General features: G+C 38.4%; 1 protein-coding gene across 3 annotated transcripts in view; it reads left to right on the top strand.

Annotated features, from left to right (window-relative positions):
* GLRA2 (glycine receptor alpha 2) overlaps positions 1-23839 on the top strand; it is a 175118-nt gene that overhangs the window by 58326 nt on the left and 92953 nt on the right. For all 3 annotated transcript variants that reach the window (XM_003365745.5, XM_023633280.2, XM_070256945.1), the window contains 3 exons: positions 18247-18329; positions 20997-21134; positions 22781-22995. In XM_003365745.5, the coding sequence (XP_003365793.1) occupies positions 18247-18329; positions 20997-21134; positions 22781-22995 (436 nt within the window). The remainder of the gene's footprint in view (positions 1-18246; positions 18330-20996; positions 21135-22780; positions 22996-23839) is intronic.

The following is a 23839-nucleotide window of genomic DNA, read 5'->3' on the forward strand; positions in this document are numbered from 1 at the left end:
CAAAAATATATCTGGTAGGATGGTGGGTGGGTGATGGTATCGTGTAAATACCTGCCCAATGTATTTTTGATTGCTTCAATTAAGGAAGAACAGGTCCTTTAGTTCAATTACCATTGAGCATAACGTACAAATTTTAATTTCAAATAATTCTACCATTCCATAACATTTAACCACACACACAAAACAAATTCAATGGCTCAGCCATGGTCATTGACAACACACTTTGGGCTAGGTGAGTGGAAAACTGGGTCTAATCTCGGCTCTGCTTCTAATTAAACATGTGACCTTGATCTCTTAACTTTTCTTGGGCTTGAGCTTGGAGTAGACAATTCCTGAGATCCATTTTTGCTTGCATTCATTCATTCATTCATTTATTTAGTGAGGAAGACTGGCCCTAAGCTAACATCTGTGGCCAATCTTCCTCTTTTTGCTTTAGGAAGGTTGTTGCTGAGCTAACAACTGTGCCAATCTTCCTCCACTTTATATGTGGGATGCAGCCACAGCATGGCTTGACGAGTGGTGTGTAGGTCTGCACTTGGGATCTGAATCCAAAAAACCCTAGCCACTGAAGCGGAGTGTGTGAACTTAACCACTATGCTGTTGGGCTGGCCCCATTTTTGCTTTTATATTCAAATATCTTCTCCAGAATCTTTGTCACCCCAAGCTCAAAATAATCTCTCTCTTTAGTGAACTCTAATAACAGTTTCTCTGTGAATCTGTAAGGCTCTTACTTCTTCCTACCTCATATTTTGGCTATTTCTGTAAACAAATATAGCATAAGAACATGGATTTTTTCATGTTTATTTTTTTTGTGTCAGGAAGATTGGCCCTGACCTAAGATCTGTTGCCAATCTTCCTCTCTTTGCTTGAGGAATATTGTTGCTGAGCTAACACCTGTGCCAATCTTCCTCTGTTTTATGTGGGACATTGCCACAGCATGGCTTGACAAGTGGTGCTAGGTCCGTGCCTGGGATCCAAACCTGAGAATCCCATGCTGCTGAAGAGGAACACATAACTTAACCACTACACCACCAGGCCAGCCACAGAACATGGATTTTTGAAATCAGACAAATCTAGAATCAAATCCAAGCTTTGCCACTTACTAAATTATATAACCTATAAACTTCAGTTACCTTAATTGTAAAATAGGAAACACTATATGTATCTGTGAATATTCTTGTGAGAATAAATGATATAGAGCAGAGATCAGCAAATGTTTTCTGTGAAGGACCAGACAGTCAGTCTCAATTCTGTTGCAACTACTCAACTCTGCCACTGTAGTGCAAAATCAGCCATAGACAACATTCAAACAATTGGGTGTAGCTGTGTTTCAATAAAACTTTGTTTACAAAAACCCCTGGTGAACTAGATTTGGCCCTTTGGCCCTAGTTTGCCAATCCCTGATATAGAGTATATAAAAATACTTTCCACAGTATCTGACACAGAGTATGTGCTCAATAAATAAAATGATGGCTGTATTTTAAAGTTAACATTTTTCTAAATAGTGAGCTCTTTAAGCCAAGATATTTGGATTTTGCATCTTTTTTAACTCCTCCCAAAGGGCTAAGACAGTGTATTGTATATATGAGATATTTAGTATAATGAATAAATATTGACATTTTAAAGATCTTTTAGAGGCCAGCCTGGTGGCGCAGTAGTTAAGCGCGCACATTCTGCTTTGGCGGCCTGGGGTTTGCCTGTTCGGATCCCGGGTGTAGACGTGGCGCCGCTTGGCGCGCCATGCTGTGGTGGGCATCCCACATATGGGGTAGAGAAGGATGGGCATGTATGCTGGCTCGGGGCCGGTCTTCCTCAGCAAAAGGAGGAGGATTGGTGGCGGCTAGCTCGGGGCTGATCTTCCTCAAAAAAAAAAAAAAAAAGGAATAAATAAAGATATTTTATAGAATTCCCCCTTTATCTCCAATCTTATTACCATAAAAAAGTGGACAGCTAATGTCTTTGCAAATATTTTCCACAAGTTTTCAGACTCATCACTATCAAAAGCTCATTTCTCAACTCTGGATACAATCTAGGACTGTACTGTATATTCTATTCTTAACCTAGTAATTTCACAGCTTGCTGATGGCCGACAGCCCCAATGTCTTATGGAACAAAAGAGGCTGCTCATTTGTAAAAGTGGCAAAGTCAGTGCTTGCGCAAAGAACCAAGAAACTTCCCCCACTTTATTTTTAAGGAACTTGGTTTTTATTTTTATAAACATTTTTAAGGAAACAGAATATTCTGCACGGTGATACGTTTGGTATAAGATGCAGTACAGGGAACAACCTAAGTTGATGTGACCTGATGAAATGGGACATATGTAGAGCATGGTGCTGGGAAAGAGAGTTATAAAAAGCAGCACAAGGTATCAGCTGCTCCAGCTAACCCTCCGGGCCTTGCATGGCATTTGCTCTAGTAAATACCTGGCATCGTGCACTACTGAAAAGCAGGTGTTTTTTCTTCTGTTCTATGAAAATCTTTCCATTCTAGAACCATGAAGAATATAATGTTCCCTAGACCTGGGTTCAGATGCAATTCTTCTATTTCTGGTTCCCAGTGTAGCATATTACAGGCTCTGAAATACCCTAACAATTGTTTTGGATTGGGTGGAGTTTGTCCTGTAGCAGGCTAATTTAGACTTTTCCTTTATTGTGGATATTATATGAAATCAGAGGAAAGATCCTTGGTATAGGAGAACGGGGCATGCCATTTTAGGAAAACACAGCCCTTGGCAGATTTGCTGCAGGAATCTAATTATTTGCCTGGGAGGATTTTCAATGAGCCAGACACTGTGGCGGGCCTAAAGATCCAGAGTAAAATGTGCTCCCTGCCCTGGGAGGGCTCTAGCCTAACAAGGCATGCAGACATAAGATAAATTAAGTAATAGGAATAAATAGGGAACAAGGAAAAGAAAAGTGGCTCTAACTTTGCCAGGGAATTGTGTGACTCAAATATTGTTTGAATTTGGGGTTGGCACCCACACTCTTGTTTACTTGAGTCACTGGACTCGATTTAACTAGAGGACAAAGAGTAATTAGTGCTAATATATGCCAAGCTGCAGGCCAAGGGGGCTACAGTTGTCTTAAAGTTTCTGGAAAGTCCCTGCTGACGTTCCATTAGGAAGGACTTTCCCTCTATTCTTAGGTTTACAATGAAAATACCCCTTGGAGAGGGAATCCATTGGCCTAAATTCATACTAAGTTTTAAAAAGCTGATATGAAATTTTCTTTCTGATAGTAGGTTTGATATCTGTGAAGAATTGTGAGAACAAGCATGTTGGACGCCTGAGAGGAGAAATCAGATAGGACAAAGAGAGTTAAGAACAACACAAGGAAGGAATACAATAGAAGTACCAAAGATAAATTCATGAATTGCCTCTGTTACCACACAAAATTGATGTTCTCTTGCCCGATGTGCATAAAACAAGCCAGTTATTATGCCATCAGCTTTTGGGAAAAGAAAACGGTTTTATTGCTAGATCCATCTGCAAGGAGACAGGGGCATAGACTACCAGATCTGTCTCCCCGATCCAGGGCTTGGAGCACAATTTATGGGCTGAAGGGCAGGGTGGTGTGAAGTGTGGAGCTAGATGACTGGAGGTGAGAAGAACTGAGGTAACTGATGGTCTTTGCAAGCTTAGTCAAACTTCATGCCCCTTCATAGGACACATGTTCACAAAAAGGGCAGCATTAACATAATCTGAGGGTGGAGTTTTTAGCTCCCTGATATCAAAAAGGTCACTTATCAAGCATTTGCACAGGCCCAGTTGATGGGTTAGTGGCCTCAACCAGCCTGAACTGGACAAGGGGTCCCAGTTCCTGAAAAATCACTCTTAATCACTCTGTTGATAAGATGGGGTCAGTTGAACAGGTCCTAGAGGGCCCGTTTAATTACTTAAACATTGGTCCACATTAAAAAAATAACATTCTATGGAAATGTTTTATATTTTCATTTTCCTGAAACCTAAAGCAAACGTATGACAGCATTTCATTCAGGAATAATTCCATGCTTTCTTAGCTTTGTAAGAACAGAGGTAGAATTAACTCTGCATAGAAACCAAAGCCCAAGGCTTTAATGGCTGAACAAAACATAAAGAGAACTCTGCAGTCCTGTGAATTGATAACAAGCAAGATCACACTTCTCCCAAGATTTTATATATCTGTTTCCCAAAAGGCAAGAGTTCAAAAAAAGAGAGGACAATAGGCCAGAACTCCATAAATATCCTACAGATTCAAACATTTAGGGGTACTTCAGTAAAATTCAAACAAACCTTTTAAACAGGAACCAAAGGTCTTAGCTCAATGTTAGAAAGTTTCTATCCAGTGATGCAAGACATAGTCTTTGTTGATGAAAAAGTGTCAAGTCTATTTCTGTCCACTTCTCTTCTGATTTCTTCTTTAATATTCAATTCCCTAATATGTTGGATCTTACTCTGTTCTCTTTTTAAGTTTTTTGTTGACCGATCCCATTAAGTATTGATCATCACTGACCAAAGTATAAACAAGGACACACATCTTGCTTTGTACACCCTCTTCAGAGACAGTCAAATTCTAAATTCACGTTACTTAAAAAGGCCTGAATCCATAGTGGAATAATTAAGTGAGCCTTAGTATCGTACATATTATTGCTTAAACAATATTTGTTAAATTGAATATGATGAATTGCAGTAGAAGTCAGGGAATCATGACATATGGTGTGCAATATGAAAGAAAAAAGGAGACTGTGAGAATTTTTGGAAAGGAGCATCTTGTCTTTTGTGTCCACAATGTCTTTGCTAATATTTGTTTTCTTCCTTTACTTCCCATTGCTTCTGAGAATTTTCTGCCAGAATTATGACTTTTATAGAAGCAGAGGATTATTTTTTAACCTGAAGGTATTACTTTGCAAAATATCTAATCCAACACCCTTGTTTCACTGATAAGCAAATGACTTCTTTCAGAAGTTAGGTGAGCCAAAATAATGGAACCCATAAATAGGACAAGAGTCAAAGCTCTAGACTTCTATTTCAGTGCCATCATCTCCTACTCAACATTAATCCTTCATTTACTGCAACTCAAGTCCAAAGACACATACAATTCCAAAGACATGTCATTTTGGAACCAACATTTTTGGGACTCATTTTTCAAAGGACTATTAGAGGAAGAAGGTAAGATTTAAGATGAGAATATAAAGTATGTTCAAAATTTGCAAATGTCTGAAAGAAGTGATTAAACTCAAGGTGTAACAATTGACTTTCAAATAGGAAGATATATTTGATAGTTTTATGTAGCATATGTAGCTTATATAGCATACCTACTTCCTGAAACATTTTACTATCTCAGGGATCAAAGGGCCAAAGAGACCCATTAACGTCATTAAGTCAAATTCCTACTTTCAGGCAACCCTGTTGAGAAGTCATTCTATTTTTAAAGACCTTCAGAGAAGGAGATTTTATATTCTTTCATTGGATCCTATAATAAGTTACTCTAACATTGTGCAGAAATTCTTCCTTATACAATTTAAATCACATTTGCTACAACTTAAATCAGTCACTTTTTCCTACAGTTGTTAATGTGATAAACAAATGGCTAACATTTTTGGAAGGATGGAGGGATTATCTCGCTGTTTTTGCTTTTATATGTTTCTGTCCCACCGGAGTTAGTGGACATATGATTGGTCATCAACACTATGTTGCTGATTTAATGTTACAGTGTGTTCCACTTCAGTACCAAGATGTTCTTCATCTCACAGCTTGTACAGGTTGCTGTACAGTTCTGGGCCCCTATTCTGAATCTTATGATGCTGAATGTTATCCTACTTCTGCTGCTATAGTAGATGTGAGTTTTAGAGTCAAACACCCTTTGGCTCAAGTTTTACCCTTAGAACTAGCTGTGTGACCTAGAGAAATTTGTTCTCTCTCTAAACCTCTACTTTCTCAGCTTTGAAAAAGCAATGATTTGGTTAAGAACATTAGTAGAATACAATATACATTATATGAATAGACAGTCAAAAGTACCATTGCCATATACTCTAGAGCTCGTGGTATTTTCTTGTCATTTAATGATTGTGCTTTCTGTTCCAGCCTCTAAGACAAAGAGTAAACTGACCAAGATAGATCACTACAAACTCTAGACATTAAGGATGGGACTGACCCACTCCTTGAGTGTGACCCTATAGAGCAGGGGTTCTTTACGTGAGGACTACGTGAAAACTCCAGGGGGTCCTTGAATCTCCCTAAAAGTGTATGCATATCTCACGTATTAGGGTATTTAAGCTATTTTTTGTTTGTTTGTTTAGAGGAAAAGTTCTTATTTTTCTTAAGGAAGCTATCACCCTCCAACCGTTAACAATTTTGCTTCAAGGTTTATTGCTTGTTTCCAGAATGCAATGCTTGCCTCCTGAGGCAACGTTGCTAAGGAAATGTTGTTTGCCTTCAGTGTCTTATTTGACTGACTAGATAACTGGGGATCTTATGCTACACTCCAACTGCAAAGAGTCCTCCAAACCATAATTAATTATGGATTGTTCCTCCACAACAGCACCCCATATCACCAAGGTATCTACTCTCCTCATCATCAAACGTTATCTGAACTGAAACTCATTCCTTTATGGCATTAGAGGTGATTTGCTTCTTAATCCCTCTTGATTCAATTCATAATTCCAGGTGTTGATTCAGTGTTTCGCCTTCCCAGTAGTACTTGCGTTGTAACAGAGAACTCCTGGGGATTGACATGCCTTCTCCCTCTGATGATAGATTATAGGCACCACTGAGAGTAGGTGGAGTGTAGATTTCTAGATAGACATTCAACAGTGCTCCCTAACCAATTTTGTCTAATGACTGACTCTACTCACACACATAAAAGGCCAACTTTTCTCACATAGCCTTCCATCTTTGACTCATCCTATGGACTGATGCAAGAATTTCAAAAGATTCTAACTTTAGTTATAGAATGATTTTTACAGCATAGGAAAAAAGAACGTTCTCTATTTAGATGTCAGAACCAAAAATAAAATGTACAGTGAACTAAGACCTGCCTAAATGTTACCAATGGTGATACTTTGATTATCTTAATCTCAATTTTGATGAGACACGTAAGCCATATTTTCTGTTAGAAGGGCAGCTATAAAAAGCTGCGATTTCTTCTCTCTCTGCATATTTGGACCATGTTTATCTTTATATCCTATAATCCAGGCAAAATTACATTCTCATTTTCCAACCCTGTGTCCAAATCCTCATTAGTTCTGTGACTTGACTTAATGCAGTAATTAATGACTGTAACATAAGCGCCCACATCAGAATTAAGCAGTGAGTCTTCAGAGAAGTGCTGGGAAATGCCATGGAAACCACAATGATTCCATGCTTCCTAGAGGCAAGCAAGGTCAGGAGGGTGGGAGGTACTGGCGTGCACATACGCTGGTAGATTCAGCAGGAGCTGAGCTAAGGAGCTCAGAGTGGGTATTTTTGGAGAGTGGTCCTCAAAAAAGGTGTGACTAAGGGTAGAAGTATTAAAGTCTTGAAAGTGTATTCTGTACATGACAGACTCTTAAAGTGCTGGAAAGCTCTGTTGAGCTCCTTATTGGGTTCAGAAATACACATACACTCGAGGGCATAATATTGGTTCAAACACAAAAGAGTAAGGATTTTTACCCTTGTTTGAAGGAAAAGAGGGAATTGTGTAATGAAATACATGGCAGCTGGCATAACCACTTGTCCTTGACTGTTTACCTCATTGGACTAGCAATGGTAACCAGTAGGTGTTTCCTCCTTTTGAAGGTAACTTTCCACTACATTAACATTCATCAGAGTTTGTTCTGAAGGCGATGTTGCAAAGAACAGAATACCAAGAAGGTAGTTCAGGACATCAGGATCTCCACATTTCCTTCCATCATTTACTGTATCCTCCAGGTTCATAGAACAGCCTCTCTAATCCCATCAGTTCATCATCCTAAGTTTCAGTTTCCTTATCTATAAAATGAGATTGAACCAGGAGATTAGATGAAGCCTGAAGCTTCTTCTAGCTCTATCATATTATAAGTCTATAACTCAAAATGATGTCCTCCTTCCAAAACCACAAAATTCTTTCTAGCTGAGGAAATAAGAGTGGGTCTTCACGTCCCTTAGGGCTTGGGAGTCAGCAAGAAGAGATTCTGAATTTTAAGTTGCTTATCTCAACTACTTTTGGATCTTTGAACTTTTCTCTTCCAAACTTAATATCCAATTCACGAGGAGAGGAACCTGATTTTGGAGTGGGGTAGGGAATATTGGATTACCTGTGGTTTAAGAGGTGTCTTACATCCAACATATAGTTTACACAATGACAAATACTCAATACTGAACTCCCTATTGAGAAATTTCCCAATCACAAATTAGATCATTTGTACCCTCTTATTCAATCAGCAGGAGCATCCATGAGATATTATTTTAGAATGTTTCATGAATTATGAGTTTATATACTTTTAGACAATTATACAAAGATGGTTGGCTAGGACAATTATTAATGGGATATGTAAGCTAAAGGAAATCACATGGTAGATTTGAGCCAGCAGAGTTGAAGGGCTAATCTGCTGTTACTCATTATCTGACTTTGCTTGTGGCAGGAAGCCAAAGGAAATTCAGAGGTCCTGGTGAGCCTGCTCAACTTATGTTGACGTGAGCTTCTGCCTGGTCCATAGTGCTGCTTTTGAAAGGCTCCCTGGATGGCATTAATCCAAAAATAAACACACATAATATCACCATGGCTCTTATGAGACACGTGAATTACTTTAGAGTATTCTCATAGTGCATAATCCAAAGGAGAGATGCTCCATTTTAAAATGGAAAAAAAAGTCCGCCCTCAAAGCTCAGCAGTCTTCCCAACAAGTCTATCCTTGCTCATGGCATTTAAAATTACAAACCAGCATCTGTACTGAAGAGGATACAACATTTATCAATGGACAGTCATTGAAAGGCAATTAAGGACATATATAATTATGTGAAGGATCACACATGGCACATACTCAGAGCCAGGCTATCCCGTAACTGATTGATCATTCCTTTCAAAGGACAATAAAACAAATGTTTTATTTGATGTTTCATTTTAGTAGGGATATTTTGCTAAATTTTAGCAGTTACATGAAAAATAGAAAGCAATAAGTGAGCTAGGAGATTAAAGACAGAATGCTATGGGGGTGGGGCAGATGTCAGTTCTGAGGTTCAGAAAGATTTGGATTCAAATCCAATCTTACCAGAAGTCATTTAACCTTTCTTTGATCTGCAGTTTTTCTCAGTTCCAGATTCATACTAAATGTTCAGTGAATGTCATAATCACTGTGGGGTGGCTATAGGATAAAGGAGAGGAAAGTGGGGAGACAGGTCTCCCCATTCTCCCTAACTCATACACATGGACATTTCCTTATTTGGTACCTGTTACACTCAGGCTCCACTCACCTTCCATGCTTAGTCTCAAGCAGATGGATACTCTCCTTGTCTTGGGTTTTTCCCCTTTGCGAGGCATGTAGCTCATAACAGAAGTGACAGTTGCATCTTCTTTCAGATAATGGCTTGGGCCTCCTCTTTAGCTGCTTGTTAAAACTGAGGAACTGTGCTTGGTTTCAAAGTGTTATCTAATCAATGATGGACCATCCTACCATCTGACCAGGACTCTGTTCTCTCTCCAGCCTTTGCTATCAGAAACAGTGGCCAGCAACTCTCTACCAGTTACCACAATAGAAGTCTTAATGCAGCAAAATACCAGCAAAGTAACACAATTTTGCTCTCAGCTGTCAGCAGACACAAAGTTACACTGGTTTTCTCAAAATCATACTTGCAGTTCACAAGTACTGTTCTCTTTCTCCTTTACCAAAAGTAAAATAATCCCAAACAAAACGTTAAGAAAATTGCTATACAGTGCTTTTCTCTCTTTCTTCAGCTCAATGCCACCACTAAATAGCTGTGAATTTAGATACATAATGACCATGGACAAGTCAGTTCTTATTATTTTATATGTGGGATAATAACATTTTATCTTCATGAACGTTTGGGTATATAAATAAATACTAGATGTGAAATGACTTTGAAATTTAAAATGTAATTAAAATGTGGGCATTATTGGTTATTTGCTTCTTTGGTAATTGAGCTCTTCTTTCTAGTGGTGTTCCATTTAGCCCTCTCCTATTCAACACCTTCAAAACATTTTCGTTCAGGAAATATCAAAGCATTTGGAAAAGTTTTAGCTGCAGATTTATCAGTTGCTCTCCAAGTTGAATCCAATCCATATTTGGACTTAATTAACATGGGCCAACCATATGTGTGCACATTTTCTGAAGGGACCAGGCACAGATGGGAGCAGATATTATATTTTTGTCCTTCCCAGCTAGTATTGCTCAATGCACATGGGTATTTTCTGTGATGCCTTTACAATGTTTGGTAAACATGAGCCTTCCTAGTCAGCCACTGGCATTTTAGTCAGGGGAGAGGAGTGAAACAGCTGATGAACCAGCATCATTGTCATTCATCTCCAAATCCTAAGGTCAACAGGGAAAAACAAGTCTTACACTTATTTTGAATTAACTAAGAGGATCGAATCTAACCATAGAGCTTAGGAGCAACCTGGGGTTTAGGTTCAGCTCTAGACAATATTGAAAAAATTTTATCTCTGGTGCCCTAGTCAGAATTTTCTGAGTCCTGTTTTCCTTCCAGTTTCATCCTTCTGTTTGATATTCTCAGTATCAAAGTCTGCTCTTGGGGATATCGATAGGGAATTTGGGAATCTATCGACTCATATACACAAAGGAGGAAATGACTAGCAGTACTTGAAATACTATTCTCTCTCTAGATTTACATCTTAATAATCATGGGAGCCTTTAGCTGAATGTCTTTTCATTGATTACATGCTAAGATTGGGAAGGTGTTTGAGCAAGAATATGCATTGGGATCTTTCTGGAACTCCTAATAATTTACACATCAGGAACTTTCAACTTTTACCTATGTGGCAAGCCTTCCTAGGTGCAGCCACATCCGTGCCTGCCCATGGACCAAGTGAACAGATAAGGTCTGGAGTAAGCAGGGCTCTCTATGCTTCATATGACGAGTGAGTTCAAAGCAGTCATTTAATTACAGAGCTTTCAGAAGATGAATTTAAAAATTTCATTCCTTGCCTGCCTAGCCAAACTCAGACAAATTATTTTTGTTCTCCATGGATCAAAATCCTGTTGTGGGTACCCTGGGTTTTGATTCTGGAACATCAAATTATTATCGCAAGTCATACTGCCCAGATAGACCCAACGGGCCCTCTCAGGATCTAGGTCTGTAAGGACAGGTTATCCGCTCCACCCAATCAGTGTGAGCACTTATCTAGGCCCCAAGGGAATAATTAAAAGTTTTTTATTCTATTCAGTTCAGGTAAGTCTGATTTACATATTCTGGAAGGGTTCTTTAGATGATTTGGAAACCAAAAAGTTGAAGAATAAATGCACAACTATTGGGATATATTCCATTAAAAGAATATATATATATAAAGATATACTAACATGTAATATATATTAATAATATATTAATGTTGTTAAACTATATTCTCCTTCAAGAGAGAAACTATTTCAAGTGTCTGGTGTGCGTGGCACCCAATAAATGCTTTCCAAAAATTGCTGAATGGATGTACCAGATTACAATCCAGGTGGAGTTCTGTTTAACATTAATCCCTCCTCACTAAGGACCTCTGTGCTCTGTCCTCCTCCCTGGCCAGTACCATGAGCTTTCGTAAATTTTTAGCTGAGATTTATCGAATGCATGTTGCAGCCACCTCCTCCACTTTGAAATTTCTCAATAGCTGATTTTCTAGTCAGAGACAGTGCCCTGATACACTGCCACTACCCTGAGTAGAGTTCCACTACCGCCTTTGCACACTTGCATGAGCTAACAGGCATGCTGGTTTGGTTTCCTCTCTGCTGCACCAGGGAAATGTCCTCCCACCCTTCTTAGCAGCTATCCCAGTTTTCTAGCCACACTCACGATATTCTTGGTCGCCAGTGGACTAACCTTGGTTTCACTGCCCAGACATTACCAGTGAGCCTCTCCATTGTGACTGAGGCTCGTTTTTAACCCCTGCTTGTCTCACTACCCCTGGTCCAATCACTTAGAAGCCTACCTGGTCTAATTGTCCTGCCCTGGTTTCAAGTAGACAGTAATTTTTCCTAAAGAGATACTGTACTTCAGCTACTACTAGCCTCAGTGCTACTGAAAAAATGCAGACCCCTTTCTCAATCCTCTTCCCTAGTTCCCTTTCAAAATTTTCTTTTAGTCCATCATGTTGATGGTAATTAAAGTCATCCCTTGGGACAAGCTAAAGTAGTGCTTCTTAAAATGTGCTCTAGGACACCAGCATCAGTATTACTTGAGCTGCTTATCAAGAGGGCCTGAGAATCTGCATTCCTACCAAGCCCCTCAGATGACACTTATGACCACCAGAGTTTGAAACCCACTGTGCTAAAGGGTGTCTTGATCAGACAACCAACCTGTCTTTTAGCCCACTGACTTCCTACCCCTTCCCTCCTTCTCCCCATACATGGATTATATTAATGATGTACTTTCAACTTAACTTCTTACTTGCCCCCAGGCTAATTTCACTTAAGGTCTAGGTGGGTTAAGATGACACCCTTGTTCGATACTTGATGCATCCTGTTAAATCTCCCTGACATTAGAACGTCACATGGTTCAGAAATTTCCAAGTACAACTGAGAGGAAAGACTCAACAAACCTGCAGTACACAATAAGGCTGTCCCTATGTTCTTGGGGAAAGCATGGGTTGTGTTGTAGGATGTTGGATGACAAAGCACTATGGGGGCAATAAATATCTTACCTATATACCCAGATTGGCAGAAAGTTCCTATTTTAAGACGCATGATTACTTGCACTTAAGGCTTTCATCATATTCAAGAATGCAAATTCATCTACAAGAGGAAATCTTTTAAGCTAGTCACCTTCACGTACAGTTTAGAATCATAGAAATTTTGAGCAGGATGGGATTGTAGGTGGGGAATGAGGGCCAGAGATTTAGTCAAGGTCAAAAAGCTCTTTACAGGTATGCCAGGTCTACCGCCCAGGTCTCTGGATTCCCAGTCAATGATGCTTCTACTCTGCAAGGCTGCCAGGGGAAGCTGGAGGAGTTTTGAAAAGGACAGGTCATGAGAAGACTGTATGCCTGAAGAAAAATGAAAGAGGGATCCCTGAGCAGGTGCAAGGTAACTACGGTGTCTACAACCCACTCTGCTAGTTTCTCAGACAAAGGAGGATGATAAATTAGTAACAGATTCTTTTTCTAGGGAGAAAATGTGGTAGAGTAGAAAATAATAAATGGACTTTTTGATGTCAATTAGAGTTGAGTTCAAATCTAACTTTGGCCACTTACTGGTTTTGTGACTTTGGGAAATGGCTTAACCTCTCTGAGCTTAAATTTGCTTATCTCAAAAGCAGAGAGAATGCTACCTGCCTTGTGTGACAATACTACATGATCGTAAAATAATGAGAGTGCTTGACCTACAGCAGGTGCTCAGAGAATTATGATTAATAATACTATCATCATGTTAATTTTTATTTTTCCTTATTGAGAATTTTAATCCTAAAAGAACACCATAGCTTCTATCCCCTCTGATATATCTACATACTGCTGAGGGTTTGTAGTGTGCTACAGAGTGATAAACGTGGTCCCTAACAGAGGAACAACAGCAATATACCCGAGACACTTGCTTCTCCTGAAAAACACAGAAGCATCCGCCTGTCCTTCTTTTACAAATAAGACAGACTACTGCAACCATTAGAATTAACTCTCCCAAAATAGTATGTTAGCAATCTTTGCTTTAGGCAAACAAATCACTCATTAAAATTTTCTACCTGAAAATTCATTTTCTCTTCAAATGGCTTTGTTTTCCCTCAAGAATCTTTCACTGGGAATGGACTCCCATTTCTAATACTGAGGTCCTTATGAACCAATAGTTGCTTTGTGCATCAAGAAGCCTTCTGTCTGTCATACCATTGTAAAGTTAAATGATTAATTTGCATCCTTCTAGCAACATGAGAACAGTCCTGGCTGTGGATCCAGCTACCTGATCAAGGCTCTAGGACAGGTGGACCCAGCTTCCTGGCTTTCCTTTAGCTCGATTTGCCTTATTTCTAGTGGGAATCTGCTAGTAACTTACAGAAGGAGCCAGGCAAGCTTTGCTGGCTTCTTTCGCAAGTCTTGTAATTTGGCCACACACTGTGGGCTCTGGCGACCAGGCTCCTCTCTTCTAAATCCTTTGTCCTTTCTCATTTCTACAGAATAAAAGCCTAAAATTCTGCCACAGACCTTTAGGATGCTGATTCAGTCATCTGTTCAAAAAATATTTATTGAATACCTACTTTGCATCAGGTACTGTTTTAGATGGTAAAAAAGAGAGTCCCCAGGGCCGGCCCGGTGGCATAGTGGTTAACTTTGGCATGCTCCACTTCGGTGGCCCAGGTTTGTGAGTTCAGATCCCTGGTGCTGACCTACACCACTCATCAGCCATGCTGTGACGGCAACTCACATATAAAGTGGAGGAAGATTGGTACAGATGTTAGCTCAGGGTGAATCTTCCTCAGCCAAAAAAAAAAAAACAGTCTCAGCCTTTGTGGATCTTGCATTGTAATAGGGGAAAATAAGTACATAAAAATATAATACTTGATTTTAAAAACTGTAAAGGTAACTGAAACACTTTACAATGTCTGCATCTATCAGACATTTAAACTTTAAGTAAAATATAAATCCAAGAGCTGGTTTTATGAGTAAGGTGAACTGAAGAGCAGAGGAAAGTGAGATTTTGGGAGACTGACTTCCTGTGCTTTGTTTTATTCTTTTGCCTTTAAAATCAAAATGTTTGCTCAGCCTTCTTACTCTCAGTAAAGAAGCAGAGTCTCTGTGAGGGAAGTTTATTCCTTTCCTTATACAAACAGGGGCAAGGGCACCCTGAATGCAAGCATGTTAGCCACAATGACAGTGGGGGAATGTGTGATAATGCTTCAGGAAATGAGTTCTTTAACAAAAATCAAAGGGAAGATGGGCGGGCTGAGCCCACTGCCTTCAGGTGCAATGGCCTTAATATTTTAGATTGAGGGGAAAGGGGAGCAAATCTGACATGCTCTAGGCAGTGTCTGCCAGCGAAAATTCTGAGTTTCAATTATAATATTTAATTCTGTGAGACTCACCAAAAATAGACGATGAGCCAGACTAAAGGAGATAATTGTTCACGTTTTAGTTTAATGTTGTGTCAATCTTATTTGATGCAATTTCTGCATCTCTGTACAAAATAATATCAAGCTCATTTTCCCCAAAACTCCTATTTTTCAAATCTAAAAATACTTTTAAAAAAACATAATTAAAGTAGTAGTAGTGGTTACTTTTGAAGATTTTTAACTGGGAAGAGAGCACAAGGGACTGTTCTGGGCTGATGGGAATATTCTAAATCTGGATCTCAGTGATTATTAAACAGGTGGATAGAGACATAAAAATTCATCATGTTGTAACTTAATATTTGTGTGTTTTTACTGTGTTTCACATATACTTCAACGAAAAAAATAAGTAAAATGCAAGTCTGAATCTTAGGCCTGCAGATGTGTGGTAAACTAGACATCATAAATTATGGACTCTGTGGCCCATGAAGGGACTGATTAGATCTTTACAATCTCTTCCTATTTGCTTAGCTGATGACATGATTTAGCAAACTATGGAGCTGTTAACTTTCCTCCTTACTATTGGCACCTGTTGAGTTCCAATACAAAACCTATCTAGGAAGGAAATTAGAAAAACAAATAAGGAAGGAGGGAGCTGAGTCTTCAGCTGAGACAAAATTCAGACATAGTTTCATGCTTGTTGGAAATTTCTCTCAGTGGGGTTTTCCATGCTGTTAATAGGTTTGACCCCAAGAATTCTGGATCTCTGTAGGATTGTCAGAATCTGCCACAAAGGCAGAAATAATCCTGTGTGAGGCCTCTTCTCCCTAAATAAATGCGAAAAATTACTTCCCCAAAGAATCAGATTTAGAAAGCCTATGATTAAAAATATTAAAATTGGGTTGTTTCCAATAGCAAACAAATTACAGTTGAATTCACTGTTGCATGTTTTTTAAAGCTGTATTAGTTTCCACTTATTATTTCCTAATTTCTAAAAAGTAAACTTTTCATAATAATTAAATTTCCATATTTTTCTGATTTTGATTCAATTAAATTATGTACATGTCCAATGATTAGTTTTGTATGAACATATTTTTGTTTCATGAAAATATTTCTTCTTTAAAAAACAGGAGACTAAATTCTAATTGTGTTAATAATAATTTTAAACTCACAGATCCTTTTGAGGTTTTTTCCCCCCTTAATAAAGTGTCAGAGTTTTTAAAATTTTTGATTACTAGAGATTTTCATTTTGATTCTTTTACTCTGCTCTTGCTTTAAAGAGTTCACGGCATTAATCTCAATAAAATTGTGTTTTACAAAAATTAAAGTCTTCATACTGGGGGGAAAAAATCTAAATATCTGTATGTGTAATTGAACTCCACAATTGACAAAAATTATTTTTTCTGTCTAAAATGTTATTTTTAAGTCAGTTGTTTACAACTCAAAATTATTTTTTTTTCCTTTAGAAACACGCTATTTGTGTTCTCAGAATAGCCCACAGAAGCTAGGAAATTTATTTAGCAATCAAGGTGAAATATTGTATATTTATGGCAAAATTTTAATAATAATGATTATAATAATAGCAAAAGATTACTGAACAAAACAGAATTTTATCTTCTAGCTATTTTTAAAGAAAGGCACATTTAATTATAAATAACCTATATTTGTCAATACAGATAATGCAGAATAAATTGAACAAAAAAAAAATATGAATCATCCCACCAACCAGAAATATCTACTGTTAATATAGTATTGTGTTTATATACGAGATTAAAAACATATGTTTACGTAATTGAGATTACACTGCAGTCTTGTATCTTGCTTTTACCAATCATTGTTGTATTTTAAGGATTTTGAAGATTGCCAGCATGGATTATTTGTCTAATCTCACTTCAAATCTCAAACTTTTTCTTTCTTTAAAATAAGTGTGCCACTACTTTCTGTTTTGTCTTGGCTTGTATAGAATGTATAAAATAAAGCAGAGAAGGGAACCAGGAGGAGAGAGTGAGAACAAGCATGACAACAAGGGAGAGTTTAGGTAACAGCAAGAGTTGGAGGGGTCTACTGATATAAAAGATGTTTGAGAGAAAATAAACAGAATTTGAAACAGTAAACTTTAGAATAACAGGGATTCTAGTATTAAAGTTAAATGAGAATAAGCATCATTTGATCCTACCCCACCATTTGATAAGGAGATGAATGTTTATCAAGTTTAAAGTCTTGCTTAGGAGGCAGAGATAGTTTGAGGCAATAGTAGGAAGGGAACCCAGATCTGCTGATTCTCAATCTTAATTTCCTTCCTTGAATCTCTGAGGTATAAACAAATTGAAGAGCAAGAAGGGTGTACCATCTCCTTGAGGATTAAAAGAAAAAATAGAAAAGAGATGGCAGCTCAATAAATATCCTAATTTAAGGCTTGGTCAGAGTTGGCTGGAGCTTGGAAAAGTTAAGGAAAGAGGAAAGGGGGAGAAGAGTAGCCCCTCTTGGGTCAGAGAGGTGAAGACTACATACAAGCCACCATCCTTAAATGTCTTTTTTAGTTCAAGAATTGCTTGCTCCAGATTTGTCAATTCTAGACTGAATGCTACAATTTATTGTTAACCCATCCATGTAGATTAGCAAATGAAAAGACAGAGGAGTTAAGCATTTGCCCATTTGATGGAAGGAGACCCAACACTTATCGCAACCAATTATGCTTATCACATCATTTTTTGTCCTTAAAGTTCACCTATCCGATGTATAATTCTAAAACAGTAGAAACTCTGTCTTCTGGACATCAGTGTGGGTAGTAGCCCATTGCTCTCATTACACTATTTCTCAGTGTTCTTGTTGATTCTAGAATAAACTTGAGACCAGTGCCATTGGGAAGGTGCTAGTCAGAGGCTGGAAGATGGGAAATAATAAAGGGTTAGAGTGAAATTCCATAATTTTAAAAAATTTATGACTACTGTTCTTTTGAAAAATAGAAAGCATTGTCTTGAGAGCTTAGATTTCATTATCTGAATCAGTGTCATGTTGCTTAATGTCAAACGTATTTTTAGTTTGTTTTTCAAGAATCAGACCTCACAGATTTAAAACTTGTTTTTAAAATTTTTTTCTTTGCTAAGACTCACCTTGACTTTATCCTGTCCCATGGACTTGAAGAATTTTCCAATGGATGTCCAGACCTGTACAATGCAGCTGGAGAGTTGTAAGTCACCACTGTTAAAATAACTGCTTGCTTGTTTTAACCAATGACCTGGTTCTTTTAGTGTGTCATTAAGGAGAAAATAAGACTCATTCTTTACCTACTTACCAACTCCCAAGTCACTAATGGAAGGACAAGCAAAAGTGCGTGTGCATGTCTCACTCCCAACAGAACATAGACAATCTTTCAAAGTAAAATGCCAAATAGCTCACCCTTCCTCAAAAAACAAGCCTGATTTAGTAACCTTTTCTTTGAAATGAAAGCGCCTCCTGGGAAAATTAAGATTATTTATCATTCAACCTCTATAATGAATCACTCTCTAATCAGAAAATTGTATTTCTTTCTGTTATGCTCATATAGACCAACACCCCAAAGGAATTTTGGCAGGAAGGGGTAACTGATTTGAGGACAAGATACAGGCACCTTAGCCAGAGGAGGATGCAAGAATGAGGGCCATGAGATAATATGGAATAAGAGGCATATCCCTTAGAGGCAGTGCATACACAAAGGCATGGTGAAGGAAGTAGAGAAATGCTATCTACTTTGTCCCCTTTATGCTCTAGCCCTGATGCCACTGAAATCTTTGACATGTGCCGTAAGTTGCTGATGCCTCCAAGGTAAAGGGATTTTCAGTCAAGACACATGATATTTTTTTGGGTTTGCTCTGTCAGTTTCTCTGTTTGCAAAATGCAGAGAACAAGTGCTACTGATCTACAGGGATGTCAGGAGATCTAATGAAGCAGGGGCAAGGAAATATTTTTAACTTGTTAGTTTAGAAAAATAATAAATGTAAAAAAACACATCAACTATTCTTAAAAAAAGAGGTGGTGACAGGGTTTCCTTCTGATCATTTAAAACCACTGTAGATTTCCCCGGAAACTTCCTATAGAAATAAACAAAATAATAAAACATCTTTGTTTTAAGAAGTTGTCAGGGGTAAAATGAGAATTTCTGACTTACAATAGGTTTTATGTATTCATATTTTCCCTTTCGCTCCTTCTCTTAAGAAGGTAGTTGAGAAAAACATTTTCTTACGTAATGATTCCTTCTTTGTGTCTTCTCTACTGCTCCAAACTCTCCCCTGCCTCAATTCAACACATTTTCTCTGTGAAACAGCCTAGCTGTCATCTGAGGCTCTTCCAAGGCTTAGAAAACTCCAATTAGTAAATATGCTTGGTTCTTGCAGGACCCAGAAGTAATGAAAACAAAGCAGCAGCAATGTGTTTGCTATTAACTTTGAATGTGAAGGGTGGGAATTACTCTTTACTTTTCTACCCTCATATTACCTCCTCCTTCCCCACTTCTTTACCTCTTCTGTATGTCCCAGCCTGGGACTTCAGGATGGCTGACAAAGACCATTATTGTGGCAGCCAGCAAGAAGTTCACCAGACGAGGATATAGGGTGTTTGGCGAGCTTCTAGTATTTGTTGGAGATACCCAAGAAGTACTCATAAAGCGCTCAGGAGAAGAGATAGGTTGACCATTCTCTTTGTGGACCATCAACCCTTGTACAGGGTCCTCTTTGTAATTTCTTGCTTTCCCTGTTTTTATTTTTTGGCTTTGAATGGAAAAGGTGGTCCAAAGAAAGAGGAAAGTAGATTCCAATTAACTTTGCCATTGATTTCTGTGTAGATTTGGTGAGTCACTCTCTTGCAGTAAACAAGAATCTACAAATTTAATAAACATGCTTAAGGTTATTGTTCAGCCAAGACCTCACATAAGATCCCTGTCCTCCTCACTCTCATTTCAGAGTTCAAATATCATGAAGGGGGAGGGGAGAGAAATGATGCCTGAAGGAAGAGTAGCCTTGATTTCTGGGGTGCAAAAAGATCTAGAAGCACTTGACAGATAGTGACCTAATTAGCAGGAGCTTGGAGAGTAAGAGCTAATTTTGGTTTACTAAACTGATAACCACCTTACTTTGTATGATTCAAGAGTCATATAACAATATAACCTTATATAATAGAGAATCTGTTTCACTTCATATTAATCATTGTGATGAATAGGCCCATTTAGCAAGACACTAGCACTTGATTTGCAAATTCCGCAACTTCCTAATAGGTTATCTACCTAAGAGGCTACCTATCTATAGCTTTCGCCACTTGCTAAAGTAACTGAGGATTGACCATAAGGACTTTAGCTTAAGCTTTCTGAAAACAAAGATAATAGACCCTAGGAGAGAGGCCAAGTTTGTAATGGGAATGTTTTAGGTAGGCCTGTGATGAATTCGTTCTCATTTAAAAAAAAGAATGCTTTTCATTTGAAAGGCTAACACTGGTGCCATGAATTAGATTGTCTTATTGGATTGGCCACAGACACAGCTCTTTTAAGTAAAGACAATTTTCATAGGACTTTTATGTTTGTTTACTTGTTTGTTCTTCAGGGAGATTTAGTGAATAAAGAGGGCAGAAGAAAATGAACTTTATAGATTTCATTCTCTCATTACACAGAAAAAAATCATTCAGAAATAGCTTGCTGTCTTCAATTTCTTTGGCTCCAATGACATATAGTCATCATGGTGATTGCAGTTCTTTTATTAAAAATGCTCTTGAGTTAGCTGAGCATGTGTCTGCTTTAGATGATTTCCTTGTTTGTTTCTTTACGTGGCTAGACTTTCAAGCTTACTTGGAAAGATGCATTCAATTTTCCATTATTATTTGTTTACTCCAGTTGGGTACACGATGAATGACCTGATATTTGAATGGTTAAGTGATGGTCCAGTTCAAGTTGCTGAAGGACTGACCCTGCCCCAGTTTATTTTGAAAGAAGAGAAGGAACTCGGCTACTGCACAAAGCACTATAACACTGGTAAGTTTTCTTTTGGCTGCTATAACCTAAGTGGGCTCCATATGCAGCTTGTAGTATACATCCCATCACCTTAGTTGTTGCATGTTTACCAAGAAAATGGAGCTACAAGGCACGGACCTGAGTTTGGCTCAAAGCCCCCTCAACAGATAAGATGCCTGTACCCTCTGGAATAGGTCAGTGAGCACAACAGATAATTTTCTCCAAAACAAAAAGAGAAGGAAAGAGATTTAGGAGTCTCTTGCTGTTCTCTCGCTGACCATCTGCTGTCAAATGAGTTTGAGGAAAGATGTACAAGACCTTGTAAGTGGTGCAGGAAGCGTATAAATTCTGGCCCGTTCCTGGCATCCACTCTTGACATTGGATCCTCAGGTCAACTTGCACTCTCTGCCTTAGTGGAAGAGAAGAATAACAACAGAAGTCTTTGTAAACCCAGAAATACAGCTGTTGTGTTCTCCAGTCCTGGACAATAATAGGAGTTTGGATGAAAATCAGTTGGCAGGAATTCAGCTGGCTCTAAACTCATGCATTCTTGGCAATACTGACAGACACATGGGGGTGGGGGGGGGGAGGCTGAGAAGAATTTGAGGTGGTAGCAACAAGTGGGCATCTGTTGTTACCTGGAAGATTATGCCTGTAAAGTTGATGGCTTCTACAAATGTCCCAGTCTTTGACACCACACAAGCTGATCATGGAAAGGCAATCGAGACATGATGGTTTGTTCAGTGACTGCTCCAGGTCCGTTGCTGAGTAGAATGGTCCATGAACACTTGTTCCAGCAGTGAACAGTGCTTCCTACAAACTAAAACCTGATTCCAAGATGTTCTTCCTGACCAAGAAGAATCCAACCCTATCTCTTATAATTTTAGTGGACTAAGCCAAATTACCTCCTGAGGTTCTAACTCCAAGCATATTAAAGAGGAAGAAAAGTGGCAGGGCAGGAACATTTGTCTCTTAATAGTGTGTTTAAAGTTTTAATATTTTTAGATGTACTCCTTTTTATAGGCAATATAACACTGTAAACAGATTCTAGGAATATTCTAAATGTCCTCAAGCAATTATCCAGAAGGCTAGGAAATTTTTAAGACAACTAGATTATATGCATGGCTTATACAAATGTATATTTTTCTCTTGCTATTGATACCACAAAGATAGATACACAATTATCCAAACACTTTGGGATTCCCATGTGAACTTTACTACCTAGAAGGGAATGGTTTCAACTATTATGTATTATCCATTATATATTATATGCATATAGTATATGCTATACATATGTGCTGTATGTTATATATTGTGTGCTATATATTACATACAATAATAAAATGTGAATATTTTATTTCCACTTGTCAGTTTATGACAGTCTTGCAAATTCCATAGCTCTGTCTAAATAATCAAGCTGCACTAAGCACAGATTTAGAAAATTAAATATGCCACATGGTTTTGGTCCAGTGACTCTTTATTCATTCTCACACTGTCATTTCCATTACTGGTTGAGTTGGAAAAGAGCTGAATTGCTTATGTAGGGTGAGCATTTTGTATAATCTTCCATATCCATCTGTAATACTTTTTTTAAAAAATAAAGTGGGAGGCTGGAATGGGAGAGATAAATTCAAATTGGATTTTAAATCATCATTTCCTGCTTCCAGGAAAGTTTACCTGCATCGAGGTTAAGTTTCACCTGGAACGCCAGATGGGATATTATCTGATCCAGATGTACATCCCCAGTCTGTTGATAGTCATTTTGTCCTGGGTCTCATTTTGGATAAACATGGATGCAGCCCCTGCCAGGGTTGCACTGGGCATCACCACAGTCTTAACGATGACCACCCAGAGTTCAGGTTCCAGGGCATCTCTGCCAAAGGTAAGAATCTCCTAGCTTGACAACAAGTGACCTGAGAGGTTTGTCAAAGGTCTTGTGGGCTAGAGAATTCTGTGAAGACAGAAACATTTGCCATCCTGCAGCACTGTGGGAGATGCAAATGCAGTAAGAGAACAAAGAGCTGAGTTTGAGAGAATTAGAGCTCTGAGGACGTAAGGGACCTTCATAACCAGATCAATTAGGGGAAAGGGGAATCAAGGTTGAGAGAGAAGAGGAATGAGTGGAGGCAGAAACATGGCTCCGTAATTCTGTCTAGGAAGCCACTGAGTGCTTTTGACCTCATGTTGTTTATGAGCCATGAAGCTTGCAGGAATCAGAGTAACACTGGTGCAACTTATGCTGTACTGTCAAATATTTATTGGTGAGTCTATTGTGATTCATACACTCAGTGAAGTCATTTACAATAATAAAGGTTGAATTAACCTCTGGAAGTTTATACAGAAAAGCCATGTCAATGAGTATATATAAGAAATGAATGTACAATATTAAGGTGCAGCAAATCAGATACATGAATCTTTTCTATGCCTTAATTTACCTTAATAGTTGATACACTACTATTTTTGAGTGACATAGTTACCTAGAGAAGGAGCAGTGGAGTCATCCAAGATGGTAAAAATTCTGGCAACTGTGGCAGGTTGACAGAGAAGTGTGGGGTGGATACCAGGGACACACAGACATTTTGCAGCACCTCAAATAATAATCATAATGGCTTCATAATCTATTTTTATGTAAGGTGGGCCCTCTGAATTTATAAACATTGCTTAAGCAAGTAATTATAAACGTCCTGCTTGTGAAGTGCCCCAGCACCCCAGAAGTGTGCCTATGT

This window comes from Equus caballus, chromosome X, assembly GCF_041296265.1.
Source record: "Equus caballus isolate H_3958 breed thoroughbred chromosome X, TB-T2T, whole genome shotgun sequence".
Taxonomy (NCBI): domain Eukaryota; kingdom Metazoa; phylum Chordata; class Mammalia; order Perissodactyla; family Equidae; genus Equus; species Equus caballus.